A 17,460-nucleotide genomic window follows, 5' to 3' on the forward strand; every position below is an offset into this window, starting at 1 on the left:
CTTGCTTTAATTCTATTGCACTCAAGCTGATTGATGCACAGGGAAAGACAAAGCCAGGCAGATGTAGCGTGCAACACTGCAAGAAACGTCTTCAGTACAATATAACCGTGTTCAACCACCTGGCAACGAACACTTTTTGGTGCAAAAACGGAAAACATTAAGACTTTTATTTCTGTTCAAAGGAAATCAATGAAATCACATGATTGAGCTATGCAGTAAAATGGCACATGCCACTTGAAAAGATGTCACTCTACAGCAGGGGCGATAATTCCTTTGTTTTTTAAACCCTTGAACACTGAAACTGTAGCCGGCAACATGACTTGCAGTGCTATTGTGGCACGCTTGAGTCACCAAAATAGTCACATGCAATCCACAGCTCGGAGGGAAAAAAAGCCATCCAAACAACACAACACGCCAACACACACAAAGTAACCTCCCTACTGCACCGCGTGGGCATACAAATCAATACACAAAATACGTCAAAAAACACCTATCGTCCCGCTGCAAGGCATGCTGGGTAGCTTGTAGTACTCTTGGTATCCAATGTTTTATTGTTCATAGTTCATATTGTTGTTGCAGCTGGACTACCCAGCATGCCTTGCGGGCCTTTGAAAATAACAGTTTTAAGTTACGTGTTATGCTTAGCGCTTAGTTGTTGTTTATCGCCCACTTAGTATTAGTAGTAGTAGTAGTAGTAGTAGTAGTAGTAGTAGTTGATTTATGTGGTGCGTTGCTGTGGATGTGTTGTGCTTTCGTTTAGTTGCACCGTGAGCAAGTATGTCAGTCTGTTTGATGACCACCTACCATGTATATATACGTATACAGACGAACCCTCCACCAAATTTTTTAACCCAGTGTGGCCCACGAGTCAAAAAGTTTGCCCAAAAACTTTGGTCTACATTCTAACAAAAAAAAAAATCCAACATGTCTACCAGATATCGGGCTTTGAGTCGTGCACAAGCAGCAGCATCAGGTAGCATCAGGTTGCCGTCATCCACGTATTAGCGCGGGAGAGTTCAGGACACAGAACACATGGCGCTCTTGGAGCAGCGGGAGTCACAGGAGCTGTCGCGTGACTCCGTGATGGAGTCCCTGCCGTCAGACTCCGGTGACTCCAGCTCCAGGTGAGCGTCCTCCAGGCCATCCTGCAAAGTGTCTTTGTAGTGGGACTGGGGACACAAAAAGAATCATTGGTAACGTTTTGCAAAGCGTTGTATCATCCTTATCATACCTTATGAACTGACAGCTCCTCCACCTGACACTCCTCCATGGACTCCTCCAGGGAATGGCCCGAAATCTCCATCTTGATGCGATGAGAGTGAATGGACTTGACGTCGTCCTCATCCTCACCCGCCACCAGTGGGAACTCCTGGACGCGAGGATAGAAACAAGTCGAAAAAAGGAGCTCAGGAAGCAAACAAGTGTGTTTGTGTTCTTCCTACCAGTCCTTCCTCATCGCCTGTGGCTTCAGGCCCACTGATGGTGGCCTTGCTGATGGCCTTACTGATGGTTTGGGTCTCGAATTGAGGACACGCCGCCTGAGCGTTGCCGTCTTTGTCCCGCTTTCCTTTCAGCCAGTAGGTCTCAATCTCAACATTTCCCTGGAAGATGGACGGACGGAAGGGGAAAGATCTTTTATCTAACAGGTGTAATGCATTGTCACTGGCACGCCTTCTACACACATAAACTGTAGCTCAGGGGCGTCCAACCCTTTTCCAGCGAGGGCCACATAGTGAAAAATGAAAGGATGCAAGGGCCAGCTTGATATTCTGTAAATCAACACATGGAGATATGCTAAGAAGCTTCTGTATATGTAGCTCAAGAAAAAACTGTGTTTCACCTTTGTAATATACTGTAGGTGAAATGCTACTAAAAAACCACGTCTTTTTCATAATAATACGAGCTTATTCTTGTAAAATTGCGACTTTTGTTCTTCATTCAATTATGACTTTTTTTTTCTTAATATGTTGACTTTATTCCCATAAAATTACATCTGTTTTTTTTCCATTTCTGCTTTCCTCTTGTAAATTTTCCTCTCGTAATTATAACTTTATAAAGTATTTTTTCTTCATTTGACATTGCTACTAAAATTTATTTCATTATATTATATTTCATTTATTATATATTCCAACTTTCTTCTCCAAATATTTTGACTTTATTCCTATGTTATAAATTTGCTTTGCTTTATTCATTGCTTTTGACTTCTTTAATATTTCAACTTCATGCTACTAAAATGACATTTTTCCTCATGCTATTACTTTATTCTTGTGAAAGTATGGCTTTTTTTCCTTGCTACATTACAACTTCTCTCTTTTGATTGATTTTCCCATTTTTGCTGTTGTTGTTGTTGTTTTTTAAGTTTCCTGGTTAAATTACATTTTTAGACTGTGCTGTGGGCCGATAAAATCACAGCCGCGGGTCGCAAATGGCATCCCGGCCCGCACTTTGGACACCCCTGCTGTAGTTTATTCATTTTATTGACACCCCGGCCAAATGTTGACTCGTAGTCAATTGCTATACTGTAGATATCTTTTACATGGAAATGACACATTGCTTTTTTCATCAAATATTTGCTATTATTTTGCATTTTGACAAAAATGACAAATGATCCAATGAAATGTACAGGTTAGAATGTTTCCTCAAAATTGTCCAATGAGGTCAAGGACATGAATCATTTTTCAACATGTCAAAATATATGCGAAACTGAAAAAAACTTTCCGTTTGATCTTTCAACACAACTCCTGCTTCTTTCTTGCATTACTTCCAGCTACAAAATACCATGCAACAAATAAAATAAGGGTAGAAATATTTTGGTCTTACTCGATTTGATATTAGTGTTTAATCCGACTACATTGAAATATCATAAATATTTACATCATGAAGAAGAGAAACAGTTCAGCGTACAACGTGTTTCATGATGGTGGGAACAAAGCTGGCACTATGTATGCATGTATGTATGTATGTATGTATGTATGTATGTATGCATGTACAGTATGTATGTATGTATATATGTATGTATGTATGTATATATGTATGTATGTGTGTATGTATGTACAGTATGTATGTATATATGTATGTATGTATGTATGTATGTACAGTATGTATGTATGTATATATGTATGTATGTATGTATGTATGCATGTACAGTATGTATGTATGTATGTATGTATGTATGTATGTATGTATGTTTGCATGCATGTATGTATGTATGTATGTATGTATGTATGTATGTATATATGTATGTATGTGTGTATGTATGTACAGTATGTATGTATATATGTATGTATGTATGTATGTATGTATGTACAGTATGTATGTATGTATATATGTACGTATGCATGCATGTACAGTATGTATGTATGTATGTATGTATGTTTGCATGCATGCATGTATGTATGTATGTATGTATGTATGCATGTACAGTATGTATGTATGTACAAGTATGTACAGTATGTATGTATGTATGTATGTATGTATATATGTATGTATGTATGTATGTATGTATGTATGCATGTACAGTATGTATTAATGTATGTATGTATGTATGTATGTATGCATGTATGTATGTATGCATGTGCAGTATGTATGTATGTATGTACAGTATGTATGTATGTATGTATGTATGTATGCATGTACAGTACGTATGTATGTATGTATGTATATATGTATGTATGTATGTATGTACAGTATGTATGTATATATGTATGTATGTACAGTATGTATGTATGTATGTATGTATGTATATACAGTATGTATGTATATATGTATGTATGTATGTATGTATTGTACTTTATTAACCCCACAGCAGGGAAATTCACTTGTTACAGCAGCAAGCAAGATCCTTAACTATACCTAAATATAATAACAATACAAAAATATAATATCAAAATAATTCTAAAATCATTGTTTCAAAAATATTTGTGATTTAGATGTAACATTTTATGTTAGGTCATTCAATTTTTTGAAGTTTTTATTATTGAGTGGATAACTCGAGTCTTTCTCTCGTACGTACTTGTTTTGAACCCCCACACAGGTAACCAAATATGGTTCCTGGTCTAATAAAACTATGTTTGAACATTTGTAGTGCAGCTTCTCTCATGAAAGACAGAAGATATATAAAAAAACCCAAACAGTTTCTTAAAATTCCTGGTATGAGTTGGCCGAAACTTTGCTGGCCTGATGAGTGAACGTGTGAGTGAACGCTCAATGTCACACAGCTACACTTTCCAGTGCTGAATGCTAAACATGTTCACTGCCCAGAGCCAAAACATTGCTAGCTATTATATTTTTGTAAATAATTCAGAAATATTTTGTTGGCGACGCACCGTCTTGCATTTGCACCAATACCGGCCTGGGGGTAGCTTTCGTGCATGCAGATACAGTACATATTTAGATTTGCTGTTGCCGCTGTGTTAGTCACATGTCCTGCAGCAATTCATTATGTTGTCATGGCTGATAAGTACGTGTGATTTATGCAGTGGCTGTTGTTGCCACGGTGACACATTTGACCCCTGACCTTGATGGTAATGATGCCCCTTCTTTCAAAAATAAAGTGGCTTCCTTTCAGGTGCTCGTAGGTGGCGCTGCTGAGCTGAATGTGCATCTCCTGGTGAAAACAGACAAGGGGCAGCAAGGTTAGATATTTGGATGGATGGATGGATGGATGGATGGGTAGATTTCACTGCGTCGTGTTCCGTTATATTGCATTGCGATGCGCTACAGTGCGGTATGTCACATTGCATGAGGTGACATTTCATGACCTTGTGCATTACGGCGCTGCGTTGCACTACATTACATTTTGTTGCAGCGAGTTACGCTACATTGCATAAGTCTACATTGTGTTACACTACATTGCGTTTCATTAGGTTTTGTTGCGTTACGCTGCATTAAAGGGGACCTATTATGCTTTTCCTCTTTCCTGACCAATAAATGTTGTTACAATGTTGTATTCTCGTGTTAAACGATGCCAACGCAGCAGATAATGAGGCTTGCTCATTTGGAAGTGAAACCTGAAAGCAGTTTTGAACGGCTCTGCACGCTGTGTTTTACAGAGTTTTTTTAAACACCGAGTTCCAGTGACGTCCGTGTAACCCGGACTTCCTTATATGGGCATGCCCAGGCATACGCTCTCGGCCTGCCCTCCCTCCGCTCTGCCTCGCTCTGCTCTGTTCACCGTTAGCACGTATGGCTCCCAGAAAATGTTTGTTCGGGTGTGCCGAAAGAGGCAAGCATCAGGCAGACGCGGTTGGAGTCGCTGATTCCCGGCCAGCAAGAGAAAAACGCTACAGTGCATCATTCTGCTTTCTGTTACGCTTCATAGCGTTATGCTACATTGCGTTAGTCTAAATTGTGTGCATTACAGGTTACATCTCGTTACATTTAGTTACATCACGTTGCATTGGATTACATTGCGTCACGCTACATTGCGTTATACTACGTTGCGTTACTCTAAATTGTGTGCATTACACTACATTGTAAGTTGCATTGTGCTTTGCCATGATACATCTGCAATTTCTTATTGTGCCCACTTTGCCATTATTCCCCTACTCACCTTTCCATTGCTCTCCATGGCAGACGCCGTGTGGACCGTGTCGCCGTGAAGACCATAACGTGGCATCTTGTGTCCTACCACACCTGCGACTACCATCCCGGAGTGGATGCCTGCCAAAGCAAGGTCATTATGCGGTGCGACACTAAATCCAGTCTTCATTCAGCAGTTTTGAAAGCGTGAAGTGTGCTACAGGAGCCGCACAGTCCACCTACCAACACGTATCTGTATGTTGTTTCCATTTGAGGGGTCTTTCAGGTGATCAATAGAGCGCACCATGTCCAACGCCATGTCGCAAATGTTATGGGCGTGGTACTTGGTCTTCTCTGGAGCTCCCGCCACCACCATGTAGGCGTCTCCAATGGTCTCAACCTTGGCAGGCGAAGAGACGAGACTTGAGAACATACACAAACGAGCCGGGACAGAGGAAACGAAACGCACCTTGAAGACTCTGTGCTTCTCGCTGAGTGTGTCAAACAGCGTGTACATGGTGTTCAGCATGGACACCACCTGCATGGGAGTGATGTGGCTGCAGATGCGAGTGAATCCCACCACGTCACTGAAAAGAATGGTGACATCTGGGAACACCTAGGGAGGAGGGAGGAAGTTTACTGTATTTACACAACATTGGGTCACATGCTATTCTTCTCCATGTGAAGTATCAGGCACAACTGCCAATACAGCATACGATACATAACGACAACCACAATTTATCAAACATATTATGTTGGATCTGGATGTGTCTAATGCAGGGGTGCCCAAAGTGCGGCCCGGGGGCCATTTACAGCCCGCGACTGCTTTTTTATTGGCCCTCGGCACATTCTAAAAATATGATTAAACAATAAAATTTTAAAAAATTCATTCAGTTATTTTACAAGAATAAAGACAAAATATTAAGGGAGTAAAGTCATTATATTTACAGAAAAAAATAGCATAAAGTTGAAATATTACTGGAAAAAAAGTTGTACTACAAGAAACAAACCAAACAAAGAATTAAGTTGAAATATTTGGAAAATTAGGCTGGGTAAATGCTATAATGTTATGATAATAAATTCTAAATATTATGAGAATAAGTTATATTAGTATGAGAAAAAAAAATGTACAAGTAGAACATTGAAATATTTGTAAACAAAAAAACAAAAACAGCCAAAAAGTAATACGAGGAGACACCATTCATAATAATAATAATAATACACTTTGTCACTGTTAAAATTAATACATATATTGTATATGTGTAAATATATACATATATATACTTTATATTAAATATTTTGTTTGGGATGGTTTAAAAAAAAAATGTAAAAGCGGCCCCCGCATCTTTTGATATTTCAGTATGCGGCCCTCAGTGGAAATAGTTTGGACACCCCTGGTCTAATGTAAGAAAAGGTTTGACTGTCAAGAGCAAAGACCAAAGGTCATACTAATGATACACTTTTCCACCTAGATCACACAACTGAGACGCAGGGTTTTTAAACTTCTTAGCATAGCTACACGTGTCGCTTTACAAAACGTCCCGTGCATCCTTCCATTTTTCACTCAGTGGCCCTCGGTGGAAAACACCCCGGTGACGCTGTGCAGCAAAGAAGGAGCCTGGATGCTCTAAGCTCTTCTGACCTCACAAGTGTTTACAGCCGGCTCTCCTTTGCGCAGCCTCTTCGCCACCGGCTTGGGAATCATTCTGTACAGAAGGTCGTCGGTCTTCTTCATCTCATAGTCGAGCATCTTCATGCTCTCTTCCAGCTTGCTGGACTTTTTTTGCTCCTGCATTCACAGATTAAAAAACAAGTTGGCATCTTGAGACGAAAAGAAAAGCCATTCTGAAGTGTCATCAGTATAAAGTGCAGCTGCTTTTGACAAAGGTGGGAACCTGGATGAGTGCTCTTTTCAGCTCCTCTGACTGCTGTGTGCCTGCCAGCACCAAATCTCGACTGGAGTCGTGCATGCTTAGGTCATTGATGTACAGGCCAGTCTTAAACATAGCACTTAGGCTCTCCATCCTGCACACACGATTGACTGGATGCAGTTCAAATGATCAGGTTAATCGTGTGCAACTAAAAAAGTGGAAAATAACAGAACGGTAGCATTAACGTCTTCTCCTGTTAACATCTTTTACGAGGCAAGGGACCGTAGTTGGCAGTCAAGTGGAAGGCTGCTACTTATGCTGGCTCTCAACAAAGGCGGTCGCATCCTTTCCCTCTCCTCTCCCTTATCTTCCCCGCTTTGCTTCTCACGTCTGGTTTTGACCCGTCTCATATTTTTAAGAACCTCTCGCCGCATTGCTCTTCAACTCTAAACCGTGGAATTGATCAACTGGTTTCTCCGCACAATTGACAAAATCAAAAAGCTTCGGTTCCGGGGGAACCTGTCTGCGTTCGCCGCCGGTTACGTGATGGACACTTGGGGGAAGTGGAGGGTGATGTGCCTGCCGATTCTTCATCGAAGACATCTACCTATTCATCAATGTCTTTAGAATTACCTAGAGTGTTTTGTTTAGATGAATTGAAATCTATCAGTCTATCAGTCTGGAAAAGGTTACAAAGCCATTTCTAAAGCTTCGGGACTCCAGCAAGCCACAGTGAGAGCCATTATCCACAAATGGTGAAAACATGGAACAGCGATGAACCTTCCCAGGAGTGGCCGGCCAACCAAAATTACCCCAAGAGTGCAGCAACGACTCATCCAAGAGGTCACAAAAGACCCCACAACACCACCCAAAAAACCGTAGGCCTCACTTGCCTCAGTTCAGGTCAGAGTTCATGACTCCATCATAAGAAAGACACCAAGACACCAAGACGGCCTGCATGGCGGAGTTCCAAGACCAAAACCACTGCTGAACAAAACACTACATTAAGGCTCGTCTCAATTTTGCCAGAAAACATCTTGATGATCCCCAAGACCTTTGGGAAAATACTCTGTGGCCTGACGAGACAAAAGTTGAACTTTTTGGAAGGTGTGTGTCCCATTACATCTGCCGCTTTTCAGAAAAAGAACATCATAACAACAGTAAAATGTGGTGGTGGTAGTGTGATGGTCTGGGGCTGTTTTGCTGCTTCAAGACCTGGAAGACTTGCTGTGATAAATGGAACCATGAATTCTGCTGTCTACCAAAAAATCCTGAAGGAGAATGTCCGGCTATCTGTTGGTGACCTCAAACTGCAACCAACCAACAACCAACATCCAAAACACACCAGCAAGTCCACCTCTGAGTGGCTGAAGAAAAACAAAATGAAGACTTTGGAGAGGCCGGGTCAAAGTCCTGACCGTTTGCAAATTATCGCAAACGCTGGACTGCAGTTGTTGCTGCTAAGGGGGGCTCCTGCTGTAGCGTTGGATTTTTTTCTCCCTGAATAAAAATAATAAAAAGTTTCATTTAAAAACTGCATTTTGTTTTCAGTTGTTTTGTCATTGACTAATATTTAAATTTGTTTAATGATCTGAAACATTAAAGTGTGACAAACACGAAAAAAAAAAGAAATCAAGAAGGCGGCAAACACTTTTTCACACCACTATTTTATTTCCAAGGTCTTACAATGTTAAATATTCTTGAGAAATTAAGTTGCTTTTAATATGGTGTACTTGCATTATTATGCCATACCTGTATATCATCATTATATTAATGAAAAAATGATCTCAAAATAATGTTGACAATAACGTTTAGCGGCAATAATTTGTGGGACAATTATCGTCCAGCAAAATGTGTTGTCGTGGCAGGTCTATAGTTTTACAATTATGGTTTAACATGCAGAAAACAATTTTAATTGCATATAAATGATGAATGAAATGGATGAATGAACATTTAAGGTTACTTTTTTGAAGACGTGGCTGTTCCCAAAGACGCGATGTGGCAGCGAGATCAACCACCGTCACCTTCCTTATCCCTTTCACTCGCCATTTTTATGCATTTAGAAATGTTTTATGCACGTAAAACTATAATTTTAGGGCGACATAGGTCACTTCTGATTCCGGTTTCCATTCTGTTTAGCTAGCTAATAGGATGCTAACAAGGAAGACTGTTTTGTGATAAAAATACATTAAGAACACAGATGGACTCCCACAGTGTATTAATAACAGGACAAGACGCACGGCATATTGCGCACTAACCGGGGAATGCACGCAAACCGAGGCAAAATTGCGGCGTAAATTTTCGATGCTAACAGAGGCGGACGCTAACCGAGATCACATCTGATAAAGGCTTTCAAACAACGTAAGCCGCGCGATTAAGCATACTGTTTCACCACAGGTGTTGGCGCATTTCATCACAAAATGCTAAAGTTTTGCAGGAGGGGGAGGAGGATGTTTTGGTAACGTTCTGAGTGGAAAACACTCTCATTTGCAAATGGGTTCCCATTAGGCTCACAAGAGCTGCACTGTCTGATTACAAGCTAATTAGAAGTTCATTTCATGCATGGCAAGAGCTGCTAGAATGGGCCCCTGCTCTGATTCGCTGCCCGGCCTTTTATTTGCACACTCACTGCAGCTCTCACCGCACAATGTTTGGCTTTACAATGACTAATGAGGGTTTTTGTATCTTCTATGTGTGTGTGTGCGCGCAATTCTTACACAGGAGTTCCCAGAAAGATGATAGACTCCCACTCAGGCATGTATCTCATTTGTCCTTTCAGTTTCAGGCAACGGCTCCCGTCGCCCCAGCTCTCCATGGCATTAGCGCTGTTACCATCTAAAACAGAAGCACCTTGAAAAGTCTGCCAAACCGCACTGTGCTGTCTTACGCTCACACCAGTCGTGCGTGTACTCTGTCTAACAGAGAGGTCGTGACCTTTGTAATCGTCTCCTATGATGGACTGGAAAGCCATGAGCTCCACGTCCACATCAGCCGAACGATTGGCATTTTCATAGTCAGAATCTGCGGAGAACACGCAGACACACACAGATGGAAATTCTAACCTTGGCGTTGAGAAACAACGTCTTTACAGGGTGAAAAAAAGCTCTACTGTGTTTCTACTGTGCTGTTGCTAATGAAAGTGAAATGCAAACATGTCATGTCATGCTAGTGAGCCTTTGTCCACCAGACACACACCCCTGCGATTGTTTACATGGCTTCCAGGCTTACTCTGGACTCGGTTGTGGAGATTCCTCTCTCTCTTCACAGGTTCTTTGGACATGATCTCAAACAAGTTGTTGGGGTGGGAGATGATCTACAAGCACAGCACACACGCTTTCTGAGCACGTGACTCGCACCAGAGCAAAAGCTGTATTTAACCAGCGCTGCATCACCATGTTCCACGTGAACTCCACCAGGGGGCGAGCCAACAAGAAGGCATCATTGATCTTCTTTCCGTCCAAATCAGGGAAGACTGTGGCCAAGCCGGACCCGACGTTGTGCACCACCATGTCCTGGACGCTCAAAATAATGATTCTGTCTTCTCTTCCGCGTAATAACTACGTCCGGGGATGGAGCGCTTACCTGTCTGAAGACGATGTTAAAAGGAAAGACCTCAAAGAAGAAATCAGAGGTGATTGGCAGGATCTCTTGCTCTTCTTCGTCCTCCTTCATGATGTAGCGGTAAGCAGAGTTGTCAAAGTTCAACCTGAAGGCGCACAAAAACAGTACCACGCGTCAGCAAACAGCAAAGCACATCAAGCATATGTGCTACTACAGGGGTGCCCAAAGTGTGGCCCTGGGGGCCATCTATGGCCCGTGGCACATTATAAAAATATAATTTACCAAGAAAAAAAAAAAAAAAATTACAACAGCAAAAATGGAAAAATCGGTAGCAGTTGTACAAGAGAAAAAAGTTGTAATCTCATGGGAAAAATGATTAATTGTAAAAAATTGGGAAAATAACCTCATTTTAGTAGCATAAAGTTGAAATATTAAGGCGAAACTAACTGTTTTTGGAAACTTAAGCTATAATGTTACGAAAATAACCTCAAAATATGATAGGAATAAAGTGATAATTACGAGAAGAACTTTTACAAGAATAAAGGTGAAATGGTTCTAAAAAAAATACATTCTAATGACAAAAAAGTCACAATTTGTGAGGAAAAATAATGTTGTTTTCATAGCATAAAGCTGAAATATTAAAGAAAAAATAGGTTGATTTTTCAAAGTCCTAATATTATGAGAAACAAACAAAAGCAACGAATAAAGTTGTCATTTTTGGAAGCTTAGATTGCAGAAAAAGTCACAATGTCACAAAAATGAAGTCAAAATATTACGGGAATAAAGGCACCATTGTTCCGCTGACAAATGACAAATATGACCGTAATATAACCTTCTAAGTACAAATGTGTGTTTGTGTTGCATGCAGCGCACCACACAACAAGCAGATCATGCTATTAAATATGCTATGCTAATGGAATATTGAAATGGTTCTTTTCAAAATACAATTTCGGACAATCTTCTACATTTTTCTATATGGTTGCACTATAGTGTCTGCTGGAGGGCTGGCGTACCTCATGGTGACGTGAGAGTAGTCTCCTACCATCTGCTCAGACAGCACCTCCACATGGATGTCTGTGTCATAGAACTGCTTGCCCATCTGCCTCAGCTGACCCATGGCGTAGTGCAGGTAGCCCTTGCGCTTACTCCTTCAGAGTGGGGGAGCGGGACCGAATCCAATAAAACACAATAATGAGTCATTTTATGAGGTGGAATGAGTTTTTGCCCCACGTTATTGAACGTGCTGCGCCAGTGGCGGTTCTGGCTTGAACGATACCTTGGGCGGGCCACAAAATTTTTCTTTACAAAAACTACAAAAACTACACTGTTTTGGAACTATATTAACTTATACCTTGATCTTTGGCCCCCGTTTCTCCTCTTCTTTCCCCTTCTTTCTAAATTGTGCACCTGATGGCTTTGTTGGGACTCTTGGAATATGTTAATGTGAAAAATTACTGTTGTCATTTTTTTTTTTTAACCGTACAATTAACCTGAGGGCTGAGGCACAGCGGGGAAGGGAGCGCGCCCCCCAACCCCACCACCACCGCTGTTTGGTTTGGTCACGTGGTGGACATTTGATGACGTCTTAGGGCGCGATTATCCCGCCTGTAGAGGGCTCCCATCTGCCACACGTCCTGACTTGATGAGCTCTGAACTAAAATAAATGGGATTCCACCCCCACAAATCAACAACCCACCCCGAACACCCCCCACACCCACCCCGCAGCGCCCATCAAGAGAATGGCGCCATGGCCAATTGCCCGTATGACTCATAGCTAGAACCGCCAATGTGCTGCACACACAGACAAAGCATGGTGTCCTAATTTGTTGACATGACTGTAAATTACAGTACATTTGTGCTGCCCCCCTTTGGGTTGCACTAAAAATGCTTTGGGAGACATGTGAGCATACATGTAATACAGATATCATCAAAGTTTTATCATCATTAGACAAATGGTCAGTGACTTATGGACAATTAGTTGAGTCCCATCCGTGCCCCTGCAAAGCCATTTTCCTTGATGGCAGCCATGTTTTTTAACCAATCTTGCTCAAATTTTCCAGATTTGTGCTTGTCAGTCCCTAAAAGGTATGTGCCAAATTTCGTAGTGACTTGGCCAAACACCCTAAAGTTACAGTGGGTGTTTTGCAAAGGTGTGTGAGAACTTTCAAGTCAATTCAATTATGAGGTCAAAGTTTGAGGTGGAATAACAGAGAGGCAACACAGCAGGGTGCATGTTTTGGACACATTTTCACTCTTGTGTGCATGCAGTAATAGGATCACTATGGACGTGCACACTGTGCACAGCGAGTACTGTGGTGCATTGCTCAAGAGCACATAGGCAGTCATTATAAACTGGCCAGCAACCACTCCTAAAAGACTTCAGCTCGCAACTTTCCTGTCCGCAAGCTTGGAAAATCAAACAAGTTCTCAGACCTGTAGTGCAGGGTGACTCCAGTGGCGGACTCCTCCTGGCAGAAGAAGGTCGGTGGCTGCACTTTGGGGTAGCTGAAACGCAGATACTCGTGGAGGTTGTCCAGGCCGTTAACAAAGTCACGGACATGACGGCCAAGCACCTACAAGCAGAAACACATAGGGAACAAATCAGACGCGCCATTCATCCATATTCTACAGTATAACCATACTGATACTGTTATCTGAGGCAACATTTAGGGCAAATTTAGGGCAAATTTGCATTCTTAGGACATTGACTCGATCGCAACTGCAGTGTTCAGGTTGTTGAGAAGACGTTTCATCAGTTCCTACTCAAAGACTAGGCGAGACACATATCAGTCAGACTAGACTAAGACAGCTCTAGTCTGAGAACTTGGTGCAAGATCCAATCTATTTATCCTCTTGAGGACCAAAATGTACACATTCTGGACAGCGAAGACAGATGGTTTGAAAGAGGAGTGAGGGAACGTTACGCTTGGGAAGCCATCTCTGAAGAGAAGGTGAGGTCCAGTCTTTGAGCACTTACTAATGAAGCCTGCTCGGATGAGAGGTGAAACGTCTTCTAAGACAACCTGAACAATCCAGTTGCAATCGATTCAGTGCCCAAAGAACACAGGTGTTGCTTTAGGTTCTCTCCATATCAGTGAGGTTTCCCTATTATTTCTATATATATACAGTATATGTAAAGATGTTTGTTAATCACCTTGAGGATCCTGTCATAGCCGTACTTCCCCACAAAGCCCAGGAAGTAGACCCCCCAGGAGTTCATCAGCTCATTGTAGGGTGTCCCTGTTACCCCACTGGCTGCCTTTGCAATACGAGGAATCACACTCTCACTATACACCTGCAGGTAAACATCAACGGCGTTGAGTATTCACTTATGTAACTTATAATTGGACCTTTTTTTTTGAGAAGATACCTGGTGCGTGACAAAGGAGTGCAGCCTGACATCTGCCCTCTCTCTGACCAACTTCCACACATCGTCCCCGTACGACTCCTTGATGAAATCGTGGAGGCTCTCACACAGCAGCCCGTACATTACGGCTCTGGAAATTGCAACTCAAAATGCAAAGACTTGCAACAGCACTCCCAAAGGCACCTGCAAAGTCAATGAGAAAAGTCCAGACTTCATTTAGCGCAATATATTTAAATCGGGGAAAAAAGCCATTATGCCATTATGAACTACCCGCGGAGTTCAGCGCTTCATCAGTTTCGACAGCCCAATAGTGTTTCATCTGAGGTCCGACAGCGCAAACAGTTTTAAAGGCGCTCTCATTATCAAGTACTTAAGTGCGGAGGGCTGGGTATTGTTCCCGTGTCAGCTGTCAGCTCCTGGTGGCTGTGCAGCTTCCATGTGACACAAACACACCACAAAAGCCGTCTCTCAAACACAGATGACACCAGTCTGAGGGAATAAACATCCACTGGAAGCATCCTGTTGTTTATGACCTGAACCAAACATCAAATAGTGGAGTTAAAGGGCAACAACTCTTCTTATTTTATGGCCGTCTGCAAATGATTCTTTGCGGCTTGAATGGCAGCATTTTCTCTCTGAGGCCGGGAGCCTTTCCAATCAGGGATGGCAGGCTGGGAAGGTGCGAAATCAATATCTAATCTCAACAGAGATAAAAAAGAAAAACAACGCCTCTTCCTTTTAGACACCTGCTGAGTCCAATAAATCAATCTGTGGGGCACGCCAAATCCACATGATTCCCAAAGCTCTGAAAATGTAAATAAATAACTATAAAAATAACAATAAATGTAAATAAGTCCAATTCACAGGGCTTTTCCTGGAAAATGCTCCTTTTGTGCACGTCCCTGTTTCCAGCTCCCATGGTGATTTTTGTGTTTTAGGCTCCTCGCTTTCCTCTTACTTTGGTACTTTGCATTTCTGTGTCGTGCCGCTCCGTGTGAGCAGGTTTTTTATTCATTGAAGATTTTATTGATTCAATATCAGCCACCATGACCTTGCATCCTGGGGTAACGCTCAATCAAATATTAGCAAAACAAACTTTAAATAGATGGCCAATTAAAAACATTTTTAAAAGGTTTACAAGATGAGAATCAGCACCTCCAAGTCCGAGTCCATGTTTCTCGCCCAGAAAAGGGTGGAGTGCCATCTCCGGGTCGGGAGTGACATTCTGCCCCAAGTGGAAGAGATTAAGTACCTCAGGGTTCACGAGTGAGGGAAGGATGGAACGCGAGATCGGCAGGCGAATTGGTGCGACACTGCATCAATCCATTGTGGTGAAGAGGGAGCTGAATCCAAGGGCAAAGCGCTCAATTTACCGGTCGATCTACGTTCCTACCCTCACCAATGGTCATGAGTCATGATCGCGGGTACAAGCGACCAAAATAAGTTTTCTCCGTAGGGTGGCTGGGCTCTCCCTTAGAGATAAGGTGAGAAGATTCAAGAGTTTTATTGTCATATGCACAGTAAAACAGGTAGTTCTGCTATGAAATGAAATTCTTGTTCTGTTCATTCTCCCAAAAAAGAAAGAAAAACACAAGAAAATGGATAAGAACATCAGAAACATAAATACCAACAAATTAAGCAACAACAACAGAAGCGACATGAATACAAATAAATAAATAAATAAATAGTGCTATGAGTGTGTGCGTGTGTTACGTGCGGCGTGTGTGAGTGCTTCGTTGAGAAGCCTGATGGCCTGTGGGTAGCACTGTCATCCAGGAGAAAATCAGGGTAGAACCGCTGCTCCTCCGCATTGAGAGGAACCAGATGATTGGCTCGGGCATCTGGTCAGGATGCCTCCCGGACACATCCGTGGGGAGGTGTCCGACCGGTAGGAGGCCACGGGGGAACACCCAGGACACTTTGGAGAGACTATGTCTCTCAACTGGCCTGGGAACGCCTCGGGAACCACCGGGACGAAGTAGCTGGGGAGAGGGAAGCCTGGGCTTTCCTGCTTAGGCCGCTGCCCCCGCGACTCGATCTTGGACAAGCTGACAAAGATGGATGGGCGGGTGGATGATGCAGTTGGCCTACATGTGTTGAGCTATTTCAATTGTTTTGTTGGTATATTAATTTTGGTATATTATTCTAAACTTTGCAAATGAAGGTCATTTACAAGTGAATAATTCTGGTGTCTAGTAAATAAGAAGAATAGAGTAAAGCAGTTTACAGAAGCTCGTGAAAGCTGAGTGAGTAGATACAGTATAATACTTGTGTCGGGGTTGGTTTCCCCGCCCAGCGTCACTGTCAGGATACCAGCTGCTATCACCCACTCACACGAAAACACACACAGGATCACTTTTTATGTGCAAAGAGCTTTGAGGTCAGGATGTGAATCTTTATACTTGCCCCATCCCCCTAATCGCCCTTTATATAAACCCCCGCCCAAACACTCCATTCACCCATCTTCACTCGTGCTAAAATAACCCAGTGAGCTCAGAGCCTGGGTTATTCCGGGATGAGTTTTTATACGGGCTATTCCTTGTCAGACTGCAGTGGGGAGGCACCCCTGTCCCGGCGCAGGATAAACCAGATCAGCCGTGACACCCCACACACAAACAGACAGAACGCTCAGGTAAGATTCCTGCTGCAAACACACACCATCCGCATAGGCCAGCTCACCTATTCCTGGTTGCAAAACACACACCATTTAACACTAACCATGCCGCTCCAATATAATACTATTTACGCTGTCTGCTGACCAAGAGACACAATAAGGTGACATATAACTTCATAAACAGATTAGAGATAAGATTGTTTTGCTAGGTTACTGGATATTGGCATTGTTCTGATTAATGAATAACATGTTCAAGTACGGATGTTAAGGGATATTATAACAGTTTCGTTCTTAAACTCCAGATATACTGTATTTCATGGATTTCATTTCATAGATTAAAATAGAGTCTGCTTGCATACAACATAATTCATATAGCATATTTCCAAGCCATGTTTTTTGTATTACTAAACCAAATTGTTAGGACTGTCAAAAACAATGCATTAACGACAGTAACTAATTCATTGCATTAATTACGTTACTTTTTTTCAATAGTGTAATTAACGCATGCGCACAAGACCTAGCACGCC

The 17,460-nt window shown here is 42.1% G+C and overlaps 2 protein-coding genes across 5 annotated transcripts in view; one reads left to right on the top strand and one right to left on the bottom strand.

The window, feature by feature from the left end:
- The window catches only part of LOC129190040 (soluble guanylate cyclase 88E-like), a 23,912-nt gene continuing 6,452 nt past the window's right edge, over positions 1 to 17,460 (bottom strand). For 2 of the 3 annotated variants that reach the window (XM_054792355.1, XM_054792354.1), the window contains exons 2-19: positions 14,323 to 14,502; positions 14,107 to 14,247; positions 13,386 to 13,525; positions 11,966 to 12,100; positions 10,974 to 11,097; positions 10,784 to 10,903; positions 10,620 to 10,704; positions 10,326 to 10,412; positions 10,109 to 10,226; positions 7,416 to 7,545; positions 7,163 to 7,309; positions 5,990 to 6,136; positions 5,764 to 5,920; positions 5,552 to 5,661; positions 4,517 to 4,606; positions 1,443 to 1,601; positions 1,232 to 1,369; positions 1 to 1,169 (exon numbers count right to left, since the gene is read on the bottom strand). In XM_054792355.1, coding sequence (XP_054648330.1) covers positions 1,017 to 1,169; positions 1,232 to 1,369; positions 1,443 to 1,601; positions 4,517 to 4,606; positions 5,552 to 5,661; positions 5,764 to 5,920; positions 5,990 to 6,136; positions 7,163 to 7,309; positions 7,416 to 7,545; positions 10,109 to 10,226; positions 10,326 to 10,412; positions 10,620 to 10,704; positions 10,784 to 10,903; positions 10,974 to 11,097; positions 11,966 to 12,100; positions 13,386 to 13,525; positions 14,107 to 14,247; positions 14,323 to 14,442 — 2,301 coding nt within the window. In that variant the 5' untranslated portion in view covers positions 14,443 to 14,502 and the 3' untranslated portion in view covers positions 1 to 1,016. Of the gene's footprint in view, positions 1,170 to 1,231; positions 1,370 to 1,442; positions 1,602 to 4,516; positions 4,607 to 5,551; positions 5,662 to 5,763; positions 5,921 to 5,989; positions 6,137 to 7,162; positions 7,310 to 7,415; positions 7,546 to 10,108; positions 10,227 to 10,325; positions 10,413 to 10,619; positions 10,705 to 10,783; positions 10,904 to 10,973; positions 11,098 to 11,965; positions 12,101 to 13,385; positions 13,526 to 14,106; positions 14,248 to 14,322; positions 14,503 to 14,589; positions 16,729 to 17,460 lie in introns of those variants that run through there. The other variant, XM_054792353.1, reaches the window with a different exon arrangement.
- Positions 16,794 to 17,460, top strand: part of LOC129190042 (myozenin-2-like) — an 11,310-nt gene continuing 10,643 nt past the window's right edge. For both annotated transcript variants that reach the window (XM_054792357.1, XM_054792358.1), the window contains exon 1: positions 16,794 to 16,951. In XM_054792357.1, coding sequence (XP_054648332.1) covers positions 16,835 to 16,951 — 117 coding nt within the window. In that variant the 5' untranslated portion in view covers positions 16,794 to 16,834. The remainder of the gene's footprint in view (positions 16,952 to 17,460) is intronic.

This window comes from Dunckerocampus dactyliophorus, chromosome 11 (assembly GCF_027744805.1).
Source record: "Dunckerocampus dactyliophorus isolate RoL2022-P2 chromosome 11, RoL_Ddac_1.1, whole genome shotgun sequence".
NCBI lineage: Eukaryota > Metazoa > Chordata > Actinopteri > Syngnathiformes > Syngnathidae > Dunckerocampus > Dunckerocampus dactyliophorus.